Below are 18,482 nucleotides of genomic sequence, written 5' to 3'. Positions count from 1 at the left end.
TGCTCAGATTTGAGTCCTCCAGGCCCCAAATAGTGACTGACACAGAGTAGGTGTAAACACTTTCTGAATGAATGAAGAATGAAAAAGTGAATGAATGAATAAATCCTCCTGTTCTCAAGCTTTGTCATTCTTTTATTATTTTTTTAAAATATATATATTTAAGATTTTCTAATTGTCAGCCATCAAGATAGTGTTGCATTGGTCTTCCTTAATTCTGGTCTGGTTTCCATGATCTCAATTCACTTCTTACCTACTTCTCTTTTGATTTTGCGTTGACACAAAACATTTAAAAACTTTTAATTTGCTAGAACACAAACACAAGGGATTTCTTCCATTGATATTTGATGTGAGATATAATAGAGGTGAAGTGTTTCATAAAAATATGATAAAATGTCATAATTACTATAATTTTCTATCTTTGGTGTTAAGGCATGTAACCACTCTTTAATCATATATAATACAGGACCAAGATTTGGTTCAAAAAAGTGATTTCCTTGAAAAAGACTTACTTGTCTCCAAGGCATTTTCTAACACTTGCTATTCCACAGCTCCCTGGTCCTTTCGTGGGATCCACACCACCCAGAGGTCTGGCTGTTGTTTTCTTAGAAGATCTCACAGCACAAAAGACAAAATACACCCCTCCCACTGGACACCAGGGTTACTTTCCCTCATTGAAGGAAAATCTACCTGCAGTTATTCCAGAGAACCTGACCTGCACCTCCCTTTCTTAGGGTGACTCATTTACTTTCTACCACACAACTATTATTTGAGGACCCCTAAGCCAATTTAACCAGAAAGAGGAGAAACAAAAACAAATGTTATCTTTGTGGACATTCTAGTATATTTGGAAATACCTTGAGTACTTTTCCTCTGATAAAGGTCATTCTAAAATAAAGTCTGCTTCCAGGACTTCCTAGGCTCACAATGCAAGGTGGCCCTGTCCCCTGCTGGCAGGAGGGCATCTCAGAGAGACCATATTCTCCTCCCTGAATACAAGGAAAGCAGCAGCAGCAGACAAACCAACCCCAACACCGTCTACAAACAGCAGCACTTGTGCTCATGAGGAACATTAGGAACGCAGGGGATTCCTTACTTCTGCCCTATTGTTTGAACAGAACCATCCAAGGACACCAGAAATCAAGGCGCAGAGTTGGAGGACAATCCTTGGGATGTCATCATGGTAGATGGACTGCCAAATGAGATGGCACAAACCAGCAAGTGGTGGAAAAAGGAAAAAAGAGACAATGAGTTCAAACTGCTCATCAGCAAACCCCTCCCCCCACCCCACAAACACACACACAAACACATCCACAGGCACTGGTTCCATAACTTTCCACCTTCTAGGGCAGTGGTCGGCAAACTGAGGCTCGAAAGCCACATGCGGCTCTTTGGCCCCTTGAGTGTGGCTCTTCCACAAAATACCACGTGCGGGCGCACACGTACAGTGCATTTGAAAACTTCGTGGCCCATGCGCAGAAGTCGGTATTTTGTGGAAGAGCCACACTCAAGGGGCCAAAGAGCTACATGTGGCTCTCGAGCCGCAGTTTGCCAACCACTGTTCTAGGGGATGTCCTGGGCTTTGAAACATCTGTGTGTTTTTTTAATTGAATTTTTTCTTTTCAGAAAATTAAATTGATATGCAGCTGTAGGAAGTAACACATAGACATCACATGTGCACTTTATCCAGTTTCTCCCAAAGAAAACATCTGGCCAAACTACAGCATAATATTACAATGAGGATATTCATATTGGTAGTCAGATACAGACCATTTCCATCACCACAGGGGTTCCTACTGTTGCCCTCTTATAGCCACATCCACCCCCTCCCTCACCTCTGGCAACCACTAATCTCTTCTCCATTTCTATAAGCTGTCATTTCAAGAATATTACACAATTTGTGGGACCATGTACATGTTATTGTACAGTTACACAGTGTATGGAACCTTTTGGGATTGGCTTTTTTCCCTTCCCTTTAATTCTCTGGAGATTCACACAGGACATTGGCTGTATCATTAGTTCATTCCTTTTTATTGCTAAGTGTTGTGCCATGGCCCATCATCTTTAAAATTTACTTCAAAATTATAGTTATCATACAATAATATATTACTTTTAGGTGTACAACACAGTGCTTAGACATTTATATACCTTACAAAGGGACGACCACAGTAAGTACCTACCTGGCACCACACATCATTATTACTATTATTGACTAAATTCCCAATGCTGTACTTTTTTATCCATTCATCTACTGATGGGCAGGCCTTGTGCAACCCAAGTTCCCCTGTGATGTTTTTATAACTAGCAGCTTGTAAGTCTGAATACAGTTCAACATTAAAAAAAAAGAAAAAACAATCTCATTAAGACATGGGTGGAGGACCTGAACAGACATTTCTCCAAAGACATACAGATGACCAACAGGCATGAAAAATGGTCAACATCACTAATCATCAGGGAAATGCAAATCAAAACCACAGTGAGCTATCACCTCATGCCAGTTGGAAGGACTACTATGTTGGCCAGAATGTGGGGAAAAGGAACCCTCCTGCACTGTTGGTGGGACTGTAAATTGGTGGAACCACAATGGGAAATAGTAAGGATTTTCCTCGAAAAATTAAAACTAGAATTACCATACAACCCAGCAATTCCACTTTGGGGAATTTATCCGAAAACACTATTTCAAAAAGATAAACGCACCCCTGTGTTCAATGTAGCATTACTTACAATAGCTAAAATATGGACCTTCACTTTTTACCCTAGATCCCTACCTGGGCAGGGCAGCCCTCTTCCAAGCACGGTGGGCCCACCGTCCCCCACAGCACTCAGCCAGCACAGGTGCGGCTTCAATCCGAGGGGAGGAGAGAGTGGGCACAAGGCGGGGCCAGGGGCGTGACCAGAGGGCATTGTCTGAGGAAGCGGAGCAGGGTAGTGGGTGGGGCGCGGCCGCAGCGGGGCGAGGGGGAGGGGTGAGGGGGCAAAGAACAGCCCTGGAGCCGGCAGGGGCGGAGCGCGGGAGAGGAGCCCTGGGAGGAGCCGCCCGGGACCAGGCCTTGTGCAACCCAAGTTCCCCTGGCCGCTGGGTCTGGGCCGAGCAGGGCAGTCTGTCCTCGGCCTGGCAGCTGCGAGTGCGCGGCCGCAGCGGCCGGAACCTGGCGTGGACGCCCGGAGCTTCCCTCCCGCCCACGCGGGTTCGGCCCTGAAGCTTCTTTTCCGGGGCGTCCGCTTCGGGAGGGTGAGTGCCTCCTCTTGCCATGGACCCCGGGGCTTGGCCGGCGCAGCTCCCAGAGCTCAGCGCGCTCTTGGCGGGGACTGCAGGCTGGAGAGGTCTCTGCGGATTTTCACGTCCCGGCCAGAGTGGACTCGCTGGCCCCCATGGTTCTTCCTACCGTGGCCCACTGACCCTTTCAAAGTCAGGATTTTACGGACCTCTTCCTAAATCCTACCGCATGCCAGGCCTGGTTATAACAGGCTCCTCTAATCTGCTCTCAGCCCTATTACAAGTGAGGACATTTACAATCGAAACAGGCTCAGGTTAGTGAAGGGGGTGCCAAATAAGGCCAGCGCCCCACAGCTCGCCCTTTGTCCAGTACATTGTGGCAGTCTGTGACGGAACCTTTAAACATTTTAAACAGCTTCTTTAACTTTTAATTTCCCTTAAAATATCAGCCAAAAAATACATGGAAAGGGGCATGTATTAAATATTATATGCTTCTAGCAGTGCTGTGTATAGTTCTGGACATAACCCAAGTGCCCAGAAATGGAGAAACGGTCACAAATGGGCATGCAGACAGTGGTGTGGGTACCTAGTGAAATGCTATCTACCTGGAGTGACAGGCACAGAGCCTGCCAGTGTGTAAAGAGGCAAAGTGAAAACACAACAGCTTCTGGATACTGTTAAAGAAGTAATGCACATCAACAATATCAGCCTATTTGATGCAGTCTATGTAGTTTAATAACCGCGTGCTTCTTTTCTGTCGACCTGGGTGAGAGCATAATTCCTATCAAAGGGGAAGGATTCCTGCTGTGGAGTGGGGTGTAAGGAAGGGGAGTGAGTGGGAATTGAAGGGCACTGGACAGCAAGTCCAAAGACTGGCTCGAATGTTTTATTTGGAACAAGTAACTTCCTGAGCCTGTTTCTTATTCTGTACAACTTAGAGAATTGTAGGAGAGCGGGGGTCACAAACTCAAATGCCTCAAGTGTCCAGGCATGTGATGTGAATATGTAACTGGGCCAGGCAAGCAATAGGGAATGGAGGGGCCTGGGGACACAGAATACATGTCCTGCTAGAGGCATTAAAATTAAATAATTTCCCCCCAACCAAAATTGTTTTGGGCCTTCATCGTAGGAAGCTCAGGATAAGTTATTATTTGAGTCTGAAGTGACAATGATAACCTTTTAAAAAGTAATCAGGACATATCATTCCTGCTTAAGGCGCTCCAGTGGCTGTCTTGTTATGCTTAGAATAATGTCCTCACCCCAGTCCCACTGACCCCACCCCCCTCTGACTGCATTGCCCACCAAAATTCTGTGTTTAACCACAGGCTAGTCAAACAGGGTTTATTGAATGCTCTAGGTCCGTTCCCAACTCAGGCCTCTTACTAGTACTTGCTGTTCTCCCGAGGTTTTACATGGCTTGGTCCTATCATCATTCATCTGTGCTTAGAGATACCTTCTTGGACCTTTCTATGCTAAAATATCAAACACACTCCAGCCATTTTATCTGCTAAAGTACTTTATTTTCTTTCTTTTGGGGGGGGGGGGGAATAGCCATTTATTTAATATATTTTATAGTGTTACAGATATCTTCCACACCCCCCTTTGTCCCCTCCTCCCAACCCCTACCCACCCCCTCAGATCATATATAAGTTCTTTGGTTTATCTCTTCTCATTCCCCCAATCCCACATTGAGGTATGTCAGTCTGTCCCATGCCTCTATGCTTTGGGTCTTATTTTGTTGATCAATTCATTTTGTTCATTAGATTCCACAAATATGTGAGATCATGTGATATGTGTCTTTTTCAGATTGGCTTATTTCACTTAACTTAATATTTTCCAGGTCCATCTATGTTGTCCCAAAGAGTAAGAGATTCCTCTCTTTTTTACAGCTGCATAGTATTTCATAGTATAAATGTCCCACAGCTTTTTTATCCATTCATCTACTGATGGGCACTTGGGCTGTTTCCAAATCTTAGCTATTGTAAATTATGCTGCTATGAACATAGGGGTGAATATATTCTTTCTGATTGGTGTTTTAGGTTTTTAGGACATATTCCCAGAAGTGGGATTGCCGGGTCAACAGCAGTTCCATTTTTAATTTTTTGAGTAAACTCCATACTGTTTTCCATAGTCTCTGAACCAATCTGCATTCCCACCGGCAGTGAACTAGGGTTCCCTTTTGTCCACATCCTCACCAGCACTTGTTGTTTGTTGATTCTTTGATGATAGCCATTCTGACAGGTGTGAGGTGATATCTCATTGTGGTTTTAATTTGCATCTCTCTGATGATTAGTGACTTTGAGCATTTTTTCATATATCTCTTGGCCATTTATTTGTATGTCCTCTTTGGAGAAATGTCTATTCAGGTCTTCTGCCCATTTTTAAATAGGATTGTTTGTCTCCCTTTTGTTGAGTTGTATGAGTACTTTATATATTTTTTATATTAACCCCTTATCAGAAGTATCATTGGCAAATATGTTCTCCCATACAGTGGGTTCCCTTTTTATTTTAATGGTGGTTTCTTTTGCTGTGCAGAAGCTTTCTATTTTGATGTAGTCCCATTTGTTTATTTTCTCTTTAGTTTCATTTGCCCTATGAGATGTATCCATAAACATATTGCTACATGAGATATCTGAGATTTTACTGCCTATGTTCTCCTGTAAGATTTTTATGGTTTCATGCCTTACATTTAAGTCTTTTACCCATCTTGAGTTTATTCTTATGTATGGTGTAAGTTGGTGGTCTAATTTCATCTTTTTGCATGTGTCTGTCAAGTTTTCCCAGCACCATTTGTTGAAGAGACTATCTACTCCATTGTATGTTCTTGCTTCCTTTGTCAAATATTCATTGACTGTAATGGAGTGGATCAATTTCTGGGGTCTCAGTTCTGATCCATTTGTCTATATGCCTGTTCTTGTGCCAGTGCCAGGCTGTTTTGGTTATAATGGCTTTGTAGTATAGTTTGATATCTGGTATCGTGATCCCATCTACATCATTCTTCTTTCTCAAGATTGCTACAGCTATTCAGGGTCTTTTATGGTTCCATTTTTGGAGTATGTGTTCTAGCTCTATGAAGTATGCCATTGGTATTTTAATAGGGATTGCATTGAATTTATATATTGCTTTGTGTAGTATAGACATTTTAATGATGTTAATTCTTCCAATCCATGAACATGGTATATTCTTCCATTTATTTGTATCTCCCTCTATTTCTTTTTTCGATGTCCTATCATTTTCCAAGTACAGGTCTTTTACTTCCTTGTTTAAGTTTATTCCTAGGTATATTATTTTTTTGTTGTTACAATGGTAAATGGGATTGCTTTTTTAGTTTCTCTTTCTGAGAGTTCATTATTGGTATTATAAAAATGTCATCGATTTCTGGAGGTTGATTTTGTATCCTGCTACCTTACTGAATTCATTTATTAAATCTAGTAGTTTCCTGGTGGAGTCTTTAGGATTTTCTATGTACAATATCATGTCATCTGTGAATGACAGTTTTACTTCCTCCTTTCCAATTTGGATGTCTTTTGTCTCTTCTTGTCTGATTGCTGTGGCCAGGACTTCCAGAACTATGTTGAATAAGAGTGGTGAAAGCAGACATCCTTGTCTTGTTCCTGTTCTAAAGGGAAATGTTTTTTTTTTCCCTATTGAGTATTATGTTGGCTGTAGGTTTGTCATATATGGCCTTTATTATGTTGAAGTCAGATCTCTCTATTCCCTTTACTGAGAGTTGTTATCAAAAAAGGATGCTGGATTTTGTCAGATGCTTTTGCTACATCTATTGATATGATCATGTGGTTTTTGTCTTTCAATTTTTTATGTGATGTGTCACATTACTGATTTGTGAATATTGTACCAGCCTTGCATCCCTGGAATAAATCCCACTTGATCGTGGTGTTTGAGCTTTTTCACATATTGCTGGGTTTGATTTGCTAATATTTTGTTGAGGATTTTAGCATCTGTGGTCATCAGGGATATTGGCCTGCAATTCTCTTTCTTTGTAGTGTCTTTATCTGGCTTTGGAGTTAGGTGACATATTTCAAATACCTTTTGGAAGAAGGCCCCTCAGAGGTTACAGTGATCTCGCTCTTGCTTCTTTCACTGGTTACAGTGCCTCCACCAAATTTCCCAGCTGTGATTCTGTTTGCTACAGAGTGGGGCAGTCACTGGTGAACTTCAGAATCCACTTCTTTTTCTGCCCATTCACCACCAGCTTCTTCACTGGCGCCTGGCCTCTCCTGAAAAGCCTTTTGCTGATCCATTTGCATGTCCTTCAGAAAGTGGTGGTGAGGCCTGGAGCCAGTACTTCAACCTCACCTCCTTGTCTCCCCACCTCCCTCAAGTGTTTGTTTTTTCTCTTCTAGGTTGTTGAGGCCTGAGGAGACTGACTACATCTGAGAGCCTGGGGCTCACCACTCAGAATCCTTCTTGCCCAGGATTAAAGCAAACCTCCCCTGTGACCTGTCAGAGAGAAATCCATCTGCCTAGAACATGGCAGGTGACTATTAGCTATTAACTTTTCTAAATTAAAATTTTAAGTAAAAGTTGAATATGTTGTTAGAAAAAAATCTAAACACTGAAGTGTATAAAACTTGCTTTGTTTATATGGATCACTACCTGGAATTACTTTATTTTTTATTTTCTTACTTATTTTATTATTTATTTAAATCCTACCAAAATATAAGTTCCTCCAAAGTAAGGGCCATGCTTATCCAATCTCTGGAATGATCCCAGGGAATAGTAGATGCTCAATATATAGTTGCGTGAATGAGCCCCCTGGGTAACCATGGTTAAAAATTCAGTATAACTCCCCATCTTTACTTGTCTCCCTGCTCATGGCCCCATTCTGCTACATCTTTTTTCTCTCAACAATCTCTATATATAAAAGTCTAAGTGACCATCCAACCAGTAGCTATGACATGCACTGACCACCAGGGGGCAGACGCTCAATGCACAAGATGCACACTGGCCATTTAAAAATAAACGGCACCATAGACCTGGCGCCACAAAGCAACACTCAGCTTCCCCCAAGTGGGACACAGGCCCCACCACCATCCTGGAGTGACAGCCCACCAAATCACAGCCAACACTGCCAAGACCCCATGGTGCGAAATGCAGCCCATAGCCCAGCCCAGCCCGGAAACAGTCACTGTGGGTGCCGGGTAATGATGTCACATAGCAAAACCCAGCTTCCTTTCCCTAGCAACTAGTCTCCTTGGAGTTTCTTCAGCCCAGGAACATGTCTTGCTTTATAGCCAGGTGGAAACTTTTTACACTTTAACCAAATGTCTGTGAAGCGTTTTCATGTGCCTCATCTCATTTGATCCTCACAGAAGTCCTGGAGTAGGTAGATAGGAGACTTGGTAGAATCCTATTTTCTTTTCATTAGCCAGAAAAATGGAAATTTAGAAAGTTTAGAAACTTGACCCAACTGAAAAGAAGTAAGAAATGGTGGAACTTGAAAATGACTTCAGGTTTTCTCACTGTGCAGAATATAGTCAAACACTGCTGCAGTTAAATATTTTACCCTTTGTTCTCCCTGCATGATCTACAATAATAATGTGCTTCGTGTTGATATTTACTGCTGTGTTGCTGACAATTACCTGAAAGAGAAGTTGGGGTGCTTCACTGGGCTGGAAAAAGTTCAGAAAGCAAGTCTAATTAAGCAAGTTTATTCTATATAAAAGGCTAAGCTGACTGGCGCATGCGTGATACATATAAAGATCTCGCTGGTGCCAATCGCATGCGTATGTTTCGATCTGTCATTGTCGATCATAAATTTGGTTGGCACTTCTATTATAGAGAAAGGGTGAATAGCAATATTAAAATATTTCTTCTAATTAATTTCCTTTCAGTGTGCATGAATCTGTGCACTAGGACACTAGTATAACATAAAAATCTTTTAATTTCAGAACATAATGGTATACCTTACATATGATACTATACATTGGGGTTTCCCACCTCAGCACTACTGACATTTTGGGCCAGAAAACCCTTTGTTTTGTGCATCATCCTTGGGGCTCTATCAGATGCCAGAAGTTCCCCTGCACCCCGCCCCTCTGCATACCCTGAACCCTCCCAGCCATGAAAACTGAAAATGTCTCCAGTTATTGTGAAATCTCTCTTGGGAGGCAGCACTGCCCTAGTTGAGAACCATTGGTATAAATATTTTATTTGTATCCATTTTCCCAAGTAGACTCCATTCATGACCAATGAGTCTGAGAAGTTAAAAAAAAAAAAATGTATATCATTAACTCATGGAATTTAACCTTTATACTCAGTGGAATGCCCCAAAATTGTTTGCTTCAAACTAACCTTTGTATTTTCTCCTTAAGGACCTAAACTGAATATTTTAAATCAAAAGTTTAAATACTTGGCCTTAGACTTTACCTGGGGAAATTTAAGCAAATCACCAGAGCTGCCTCTTGCAAAAAAATCAGAGCATAATTTCAAGCTATGTTCTAGCAAGGACAATACTGCTTCAGGAGCTATTGGTAATAGTGACACAGCCAGGACTCGTAAGACCTGACTCTTACACTTCTTGTCATCTCACCACCAAAAGCTGGGCTCCTTACGGCCCTGCCTTCCCTGGAGTAGTACTAGGAGTCCAGTTTTTCATATCTTGTTTAAGTGTGACATTTCAATGGGGCTGGAGGAAAAAAGCAAGACTGTGTGTCAATAGCTGACACCTGCCCACGTAGGGTTAGCACAAAACATGAGTCAGGGAGCTTTTCATTTCATTGAGTTTGGGAACAGGGCTTCAACTTCTCAGAGGATAACCAAGCTAGATTGGGCTTTGAAAGAACCTAGTTGTGTGAGTTTTGACCAATCATAATTGGACCCATTGTATATTTGCATATTAGTAAACTCAAGTACCCATGAGCTATGCTATAACTGGATTAAAACCTCACCCACTGAAAAGGTTGGTATTTCTTAGCTTTAAATGCTGTAATGCTCCTACACATGTCATTTCCGTTTTAGTCTTTTTGAATTTTGACAAAGAAGAGTTGCTCTTTAAGAGAAATCATTTCTTCTCTGGACTTAGGTAAGAAGGTGCTCATCGTCTATGCGCACCAGGAGCCCCGGTCTTTCAACGGCTGTCTGAAGAAAGTGGCTGTGGAGACCTTGAGCAAGCAGGGCTGCACCGTCACCGTGTCTGACCTCTATGCCATGGACTTTGAGCCGAGAGCCACAAGGAACGATATCACTGGTAAGTCACGGGATACAAGCTGTGTCTTTTAAAACTTCCTTCTTTGTGTGTGTGCATTTTTTTATTGAGGCACAACAGTTAGAACATTAGTTTCAGCTTTACAATGTAAAGATTCAATATTTGTATGCATTGCAAAATGATGACCACCATAAGTCCAGTTAACACTCATCACCTCACATAATTACATATTCCTTTTCCTTGTGAAGATCCACCATCCAGCTACTTTCCAATGAGCAATATAGGCTTATTTACTGTAGTTACTATGCTGTACATAACATCTCCATGACTTACTCATTTTATAACTAAAAATTGTACTTTTGACCCCCTTCATCTGTATGGCCCACTCCCCAATCCCTGCCTCAGAAACCCACCAATCTGTTCTCTATATCCATGAATTCAGTTATTTTTGTTTGGTTTTTGGTGTTTTGTTTGTTTGTTCTTTTCTTTTTAATATACATTCCATGTATAAGTGAGATCATACAGTATGCATCTTTTTCTGTCTGACTTATTTCACTTAGCATAATACCCAGTAGGTCCACCCATATTGTTGCAAATGGTAAGGTTTCATTCTTTCTTTGTGGCGGAGTAATAGTATTCCATTGTATATATACCACATTTTCTTTATGTATTCACTGATGGACATTTAGGTTGTTTCCATGCCTCAGCTATTGTAAATAATGCTATAATGAACACGAGGAGCCTATATTTTTTCAAATTAGTGTTTTTGTTTTCTTTGGATAAATACCCAGAATGAAATTGCTGAGTCATAAGATAGTTCTAGTTTTAATTTTTTGAGGACCCTCCATGCTGTTTTCCATAGAGGATTCACCAAATTATATTCCCACCAATAGAGCACAGGGGTTCCCTTTTCTCCACATCCTTGCCAACACTTGTTATTTCTTGTATTTTTTATAATAGCCATTCTAACAGGTGTTAGGTGGTATCTCATTGTGGTTTTGATTTGCATTTCTCCAATAGCTAGTGAAGTTGAACATCTTTTCATGTACCTGTTGGCCATTTATATGTCTTCCTTGGAAAAATATTTATTAAAGTCCTCTGACCATTTTTAGGTCAGATTATTTGTTTTCTTACTTTTTATTTTTGTAATTTAAAAAAAAATTACAGAAAAAAATAACCAGCACACATAATATACAATTCTCAAGTGGAGAATTCCACAGTGCAAGTTTGTTTACCATCCTGTGGGCACCAGTTTCTCTGGCCCTGAGGTAATGAGTGTTACCCATTTTCTCACTATCCTTCCAAGGACAGTCCGTGCTGTATAAAGCAATTACAGGTATATTCTCCACTTTTTTAAAAAATATATTTTATTGATTTTTTACAGAGAGGAAGGGAGAGAGATAGAGAGTTAGAAACATCGATGAGAGAGAAACATCGATCAGCTGCCTCCTGCACACTCCCCACTGGAGATGTGCCCTCAACCAAGGTACATGCCCTTGACCGGAATCGAACCCAGGACCCTTCAGTCCGCAGGCCGACGCTCTATCCACTGAGCCAAACCGGTTACGGCATATTCTCCACTTTTTAAAAAAATGGTAGTATATTATATCCATTGATTTGCATATTGCTTTCCTTTTTCACTGCTACAAACTATTCCATTGTTTGGATGTCATAGTTTAAGTAGCCCCTACTCAAGGGCACTTTAGGTTGTTTTCCACCTTTTTCTGTTATAAACAGTGCTGTAGTGAATAATCGTCACCACATGTGTTGTCCTACATTTGCTAGTAGGTCTAGTAGTGGACTGGCTGGTGGGAGGAATGTGCATTTTTAATTTTCATAGGTAATATCAAATTGCTTCCCATAAATGTTGAACCAGTTTACACTCCTACCAGCAATGCTTGCAAGTGCTCATTTCCTCACTGTCTCCAAAAGTGTTATCAATTTTTGAAAATTGGGAATCTGACACGTGAAAAAATTGGCTCCTGGTATAGTTCTAATTTTCATTTTTCTCATTCTAATAAGTGAATTTTACTATTGTGGGGAGGAAAAAATTTTCCTTTGTCCTCTGGTCCAATAAATATAAGACGGATCAACAAGAAAAAATAACAAAATTTAATTATGTACATACATACATATGGGAACCCAACATACATGAGAGGTTCAGAGACAGAAAGAGAAAATGCGGTATACATGGCATTCTGAGCTAAGGATGAAGTAAGGCACCTTGGGGCTTCAGAAGGGACGAAGGTCATTGCAGGACAATAAGAGCAGGTGTTCAGTAATTAGAAGTCTGCCCTGCTCTATAAAAAGTTATTTCTGCTAATAACACTTATTATAGGCAAGTTCCTAATTTAAATTCTCTCAGGGAGAAGTAAAAGTTGTTTGTGGGCCAGCAGGTTCTCAATCGCCTTCAGCTCAAAATAATTCACATGTCAAGTGGCACGTCTGGGAGAGGCCTGTCCTGAACCCCTTCAGTCTCACCATTAAAATTTCCTGAGAAGTTCACGTTTCAGAAGGTGGGTTGGTAGGTTGTTTTAGTTCTCATTAAACCAGACTCAGTCTTGAGAAGAGTTTAGTTCATTTAAACAGCTGTGTCTCATTTCAGGAGTCAGTGATGCCTATGGGTTCCCAAAGTTAGGCCTTTGGTCTACGTGATCAGGTATTTAGGAGAGTCATCTCTATAAGAACAGAAGTTTTGGTTAGTGATTGGAGCAGATTATAATCCCAGGTTCTGAGTTCAGAAGACAGGCATCAAGAAGATTTCTAGATGTCTCACTCGAAGTATCTACGTACTCTGGGCTTCTCTTGTTCTCTTTCTAATTCTTTAAGTTGTAGGGTTAAATGGTTTTTTTAAATTAATTTTTCTTGTTTTTTGAGGTAGGCCTGTAGTGCTATGAACTTCCCTCTCAGCACTGCTTTTGCTATGACCCAGAGATTTTTGGGTTGTTGTGTGTTCATTTTCATTGGTTTCCAGGAAGTTTTTTATTTCTTTCTTGATCTTATGGTAACCCAGTCATCTTTTTTCATCTTTACTCATGTTGTTGATCATCTTTGCCATCATTATTCTGAACTCTATATCTGATAAATTTCTTATGTCCATTTTGTTTAGCTCTTCTTGAGAATTCTCTTGTTCTTTCATTTGGGGCTTGTTTTTTTGTCTCCCCATTTGGCTGCCTGTTTGGGTTTGTGTCTATGTATTAGGTAAATCCTCTACGACTCCCAATTTCTAGTACAGGACAATGTTAGACACTGATACTTTCCCTGAGTACCCTCCTGGAACTATCGGCAGTCCACATCTTGTGGCTGCCTCTGCTGGGGCTTTGTGCCTTTGGAAAGGACCAAGATGTGCACCAGGGCCTGCTTTTCCTAGCCTCAGGCCCAAAAGAAGATCAGGCAGAGACTCAAAGCCCACAGAGATCTTCTTCTGCCTTCAGTTCAATTGACACTCAAGCTTTATTAGCCTCAGGCTATCAACATCAGAGTGGTGATAGAAGTCTTCCATCAAGGTGGGGCAACTGCCTTCCTCCAGGCAAAAACCGCCTGGAAAGCAAAGATCTGCTAGAGAAAGATGTCCTCCACAGCATGAGGTAATGACTCAGCGCATGAAATCAGGGTGCCTGCACTCTGAGCTCCAACCCCAGAGCCCCCAACTCTGGACTCTCCTCACACAGCTCCAGTCCACTATGCCCTCCCTATGCCAAAGCCCAAGGTGAGTGGCTGCACACAGAATTTTTTGTATTTGCCGTTTAAGAGGGTGTCTGCATTTCTAGCTGCCTCTCCCTGGCCAACAGCAATCTTACTGCTATTAACAGCCAGATGTTCTGTGGGCACCTTTCTCAATTCTGGTTCTCTGTTCTGTGGAGCCCAGCTTGGCATTTAGACTCAGTGTTCTCATTGGGAACTTCCCAAAGCTGAGATATCCCTCCATACCTTCAGCTGCTGTCTGTGAGGGCTCAGCCTGCCCTTTTACCCCTCCACACTTCCTACCAGTCTCTATGCAGTCTCCACTTTCTGTCCTTGGTTATTAGGGTTCTTTCTGTCCTTGGGGACTCTGGGGTTGGAGCTCAGAGTACTCAGTTGATTTTTCTGAGTGCTTTTTCTGTATTTTAGTTATATTTCTACTTTGGTCCTGGGAGAGTATCAGTGTAGCTTCCACTTACTCCACCACCATTTTATAATCCTCCCTCTCCTTATTGATTTTAAAGAGCTCTTTATATATTATAAAATTAGCATTTAGTGTGGGATATGAATTGTAAATACATTTCCACCAATTTTTTGTTTTTTACTGTGCTTATTGTATTATCTTTTTTTCCATGCAGGATTTTATTTACTTTTAATTAGTTGGCTTTTGATCAAAGATCAAACTTTCTAAGATCTGGATTTTGCATCATATATATATAAACTCTAAGTTTATTTTTCTTTTAAGTTTTATAGTTTCTTGTAGTATTTTACGGATTCTATTTTTTAAAATTACAAACTTTATCAATTCAAAATTTATTTTGGTGTATGATGTGAGGCATGAGTCCAAGTATTTCCCAACTATCTACTTAGTTTTCTCCTCACCATTTATTGCATGATCTAGCTATTTGCCCTGATTTAAAAATGCCACCTTCATTGTGATCTAAATTTCCACTTACATGTCACTCTATTTTCAACATAACAGACATTCAAACCTTTAGAGAACTTTTATGAGTTTATTTGAGCCAAACTGACAAAATTGCTGGGAATCAAAATCTCAACAGATTGGGAAAATGGCAGTTTTACCACTTACTTTATGCATTAGAATCAAAGGGCAAGATGTAAGGGGGTAACATGAAATTCATTGGCAATGGATTAGGAAGGCAGGAGAAAACAATGCAGAGAAATCTCTAGGCGTGGATAAAAAGTAAAATGGATAGACAAATACTTATTTTACATTCGTGGGTATGGGATAGTTAACAGTCAATAATAAACATGATAACAAGAACAATGAGAGAATTTGTGGTCTCTGCCCTGGTGTTGTGGTTGTGCCAGGAGGGGTCAGGAAAAAGGGAATTAACCTTGACATTCCAAAGGCATGTCATGTTAGATGCAAAAAGACACTAGACAGGCTCAATCAAGGTCAAAATTGACCTTTGTCACAGAAGATTCTAGCCTAGGACATGACCTGCTGTTAGTTAGACTGTTTTCATTTCAGACCATGCTATGTGGTTACTTTTGGTGTCTGAGTTTATAAGGCCTGCTATGCAGGCCTTCGCTTAGCTTGTCTGGTTAAGTATGTGGCCCCTTTTCATCCACACTACTTTATAGTTTCTCTTTGTTTTCTGTCCATGACTTTGTTTATTTTCTACCACACGACTTTATTTATTTTGGCAAATTTAATATATGATAGACTTATGTCACCCTCATTTCCCTTATTTTCTATTTTCATTTTACTTTTCCATTAAATCTTTTGAATTAGGTTTCTAAATTCACTAAGTAACCATATGATATTTTAATTCAGTTCCCATTAAATTTACAGATGAGCTCTAGCCGGTGTATCTCAGTTGATTGGAGCATCATCCCATATGCCAGAAGGCGGCGGGTTTGATTCCTGGTCAGGGCATATACCCAGGTGTGGGTTCAATACCAAGTGGTGGTACGAGCAGGAGGCAACTGATCAATGTTTCACTCTCACATCATTGTTTCTCTCTCTCTCCCCCTTTCTCTAAAAAATCAATTAAATAAGTAGATAAATTTATAGGTGAACTTTTATGATGCTGATTCTTTCTATCCAAGAAAATTGTATAGCTTTTCATTTGCTCATGTCTTTTTTACAACCCTCCAAGTCTGTTAACAAGTTTTCTTTATAGAGATCTTGCCTGATTCTTATGGACTGGTTTTTGTTTCTCTGTGTAAAGAGGATTAATCTTGGTATATACCTCTGCATCCACGTGTGTGTGCATCCAACCATTGCTCATTTACTTACTGTCTGTGGTAGTTTTCAGGTGATGCTCTGTGCGTTTCCAATATACAATCACATAATCTGCAAATAAGGATCATTTCACCTCTACTTTTCCACTGTTTAATATCTTAAACTTCCTTTTGTTTGTAATTGCATTAACGAGATCTCCATATTTAGTATTTAGTACTGAAGATAATAGCTGACATCCTTGCCTCTCCAGGTCTTTATTTTCTATTAATAAAACAATCAACTATTTTCACATACTACACTGTACCCAGAGTCAAGTAAGCTTAACTTTCTGGTATGGATCCTTGTAGACCTTATTCTAAATATTAAAAAAAGAGTTTTTATTGATGTATATGATTAGAAAATCTATAGACACAGATATAAACACAGCCATTGTTACTTGCTTTATTCCTCAGAAGTCTTTTTAAAGATTATGTAGCACTCCCTGGTATTGTTATCAGTGGGGAGCTCTCTGTTTCCTTTCCTGTTGCTGGTGGGAGTGGGATTCTCACGATGTCACAAGTAAAGCAATTTTCTGAGATTTGCATGGGAGAATTAGTGATATTTATTTGCGTGGAATTAAACACCTGAGTTTCCATGGTCCCATCTCCATCCATCCACCAAGGAAAAACTCCAGTCTTGTCTCAGTGGGGCTAGAATTACAGCCAATGCACAGAGTTTCCACACCATATTTGCACAGTCCAATCAAGCATCAGGCTAGCTTAGCTTGTGTTCCCAGCTGCAGTCCTTTATGTGTGGGGTCTGCACAGCCATGAGCCATATGGCTTCTGCAGTCCATTGGGTATGGAGGGAACAGAGGCAAATGCAAGTAACCAGGAGCAAAGCCAGAGGAACCAGAGGGAGAAAATTCCTTTGTTTCAGGATTATGTATTCCCGAATTTTCTAAGCTTGCAGTGGCTCCACCCTTCTGGCTGATTATCTTTGTTCCCAGATTAGATTGACAGGCAAGTGCTTTCCCTACATCACACTGACTCACTGTACATGCACCCATCTTCCCTTTGGTCCAGTCCCTTTCCCCAGGGATCTGCAGGGAATGGGCCAGTGGTTCCCTGGGGAGTGTGAAATTGCAGCTTCCTGGTGAAGCAGCCCATGCTTCCCCCATAAGATGGACATGCTTATAATGTCTGGCCTTCCCTTTGCTCCCTAAGAGAAACATGGTAATTAGCGTACAACCGCTACCCTTTTCATTGGCTAATCAGTGAGTATATGCAAATTAACTGTCAGCCAAGATGGCGGCCGGCAGCCAGGCACTGAAGCGAGCTTGAGGCTTGCTTGCTGCGGACTCCAACGTTCCCCGCCTCACTTGCCGGCCTCTCAGCTGCAAGTCTAAGCAACTATATACTATGTTGCAAATAAGAAGCTAAACAAAACACCAGAAACCAGCTGGACTGAAAGCCAGTGGACCGAAACTTTGTATCGATGTTTTCAGCAGCGAGGCCTCAGAGCTAAAGCTGGCCCAGAATAAAAAAAAAAGAAAAGAAAAGAAAACAAGGAGCGGTTGGAAGCTTCAATCACTCGCTTCCGGAAAACAGCCCTCAGCCCCTCACCCAGACTGGCCAGGCACCCCAGTGGGGACCCCCACCCTGATCCAGGACACCCTTCAGGGCAAACCAGCCGGCCCCCACCCATGCACCAGGCCTCTATCCTATATAGTAAAAGGGTAATATGCCTCCCAGCACCGGGATCAGCGGAGCAACGAGGCTCCCGGCACCAGGATCAGCGTGACAGGGGCAGCGCCCAAACCCCCTGATCACCCTGCGGCTCTGTGTGTGACAGGGGGCGGGGCCACAACCTCCCTATCCGCCCTGTTCTGTTCGTGACAGGGGAAGGCACCCCAACCCCCTCATCACCCCTGCTCTGTGCCTGATGGGGGGAGCTCCCCAATCCCCTGATTGCCCTGCGGCTCTGTGTTTGACAGGGGGGAGCTCCCCAACCCCCTGATCAGCCCTGCTCTGTGTGTGACAGGGTGCGGCGCCCCAACGCCCCCCCCCCCACGGGCCCTGCTCTGTGCCTGATAGGGGGGAACTCCCCAATCCCCTGATTGCCCTGGGGCTCTGTGTTTGACAGGGTGCAGCACACCAACCCCCTGATCGGCCCTGCTCTGTGTGTGACAGGGGGGGGGGCCCCAACCCCCCCCCCCACCCCCCCTG

General features: G+C 41.9%; 1 protein-coding gene across 4 annotated transcripts in view; it reads left to right on the top strand.

Annotated features, from left to right (window-relative positions):
• NQO2 (N-ribosyldihydronicotinamide:quinone reductase 2) overlaps positions 1 to 18,482 on the top strand; it is a 36,550-nt gene that overhangs the window by 8,431 nt on the left and 9,637 nt on the right. For 2 of the 4 annotated variants that reach the window (XM_014453120.2, XM_014453119.2), the window contains exons 1-3: positions 3,004 to 3,229; positions 7,579 to 7,712; positions 10,260 to 10,424. In XM_014453120.2, the coding sequence (XP_014308606.1) occupies positions 7,706 to 7,712; positions 10,260 to 10,424 (172 nt within the window). In that variant the 5' untranslated portion in view covers positions 3,004 to 3,229; positions 7,579 to 7,705. Of the gene's footprint in view, positions 1 to 3,003; positions 3,230 to 7,578; positions 7,713 to 10,259; positions 10,425 to 18,482 lie in introns of those variants that run through there. The other 2 variants (XM_014453117.2, XM_014453118.2) reach the window with 2 other exon arrangements.

Source organism: Myotis lucifugus, unplaced genomic scaffold (assembly GCF_000147115.1).
Source record: "Myotis lucifugus unplaced genomic scaffold, Myoluc2.0 scaffold_21, whole genome shotgun sequence".
Classification (NCBI taxonomy): domain Eukaryota; kingdom Metazoa; phylum Chordata; class Mammalia; order Chiroptera; family Vespertilionidae; genus Myotis; species Myotis lucifugus.
This window is presented reverse-complemented; position numbering and strand designations above follow the sequence as displayed.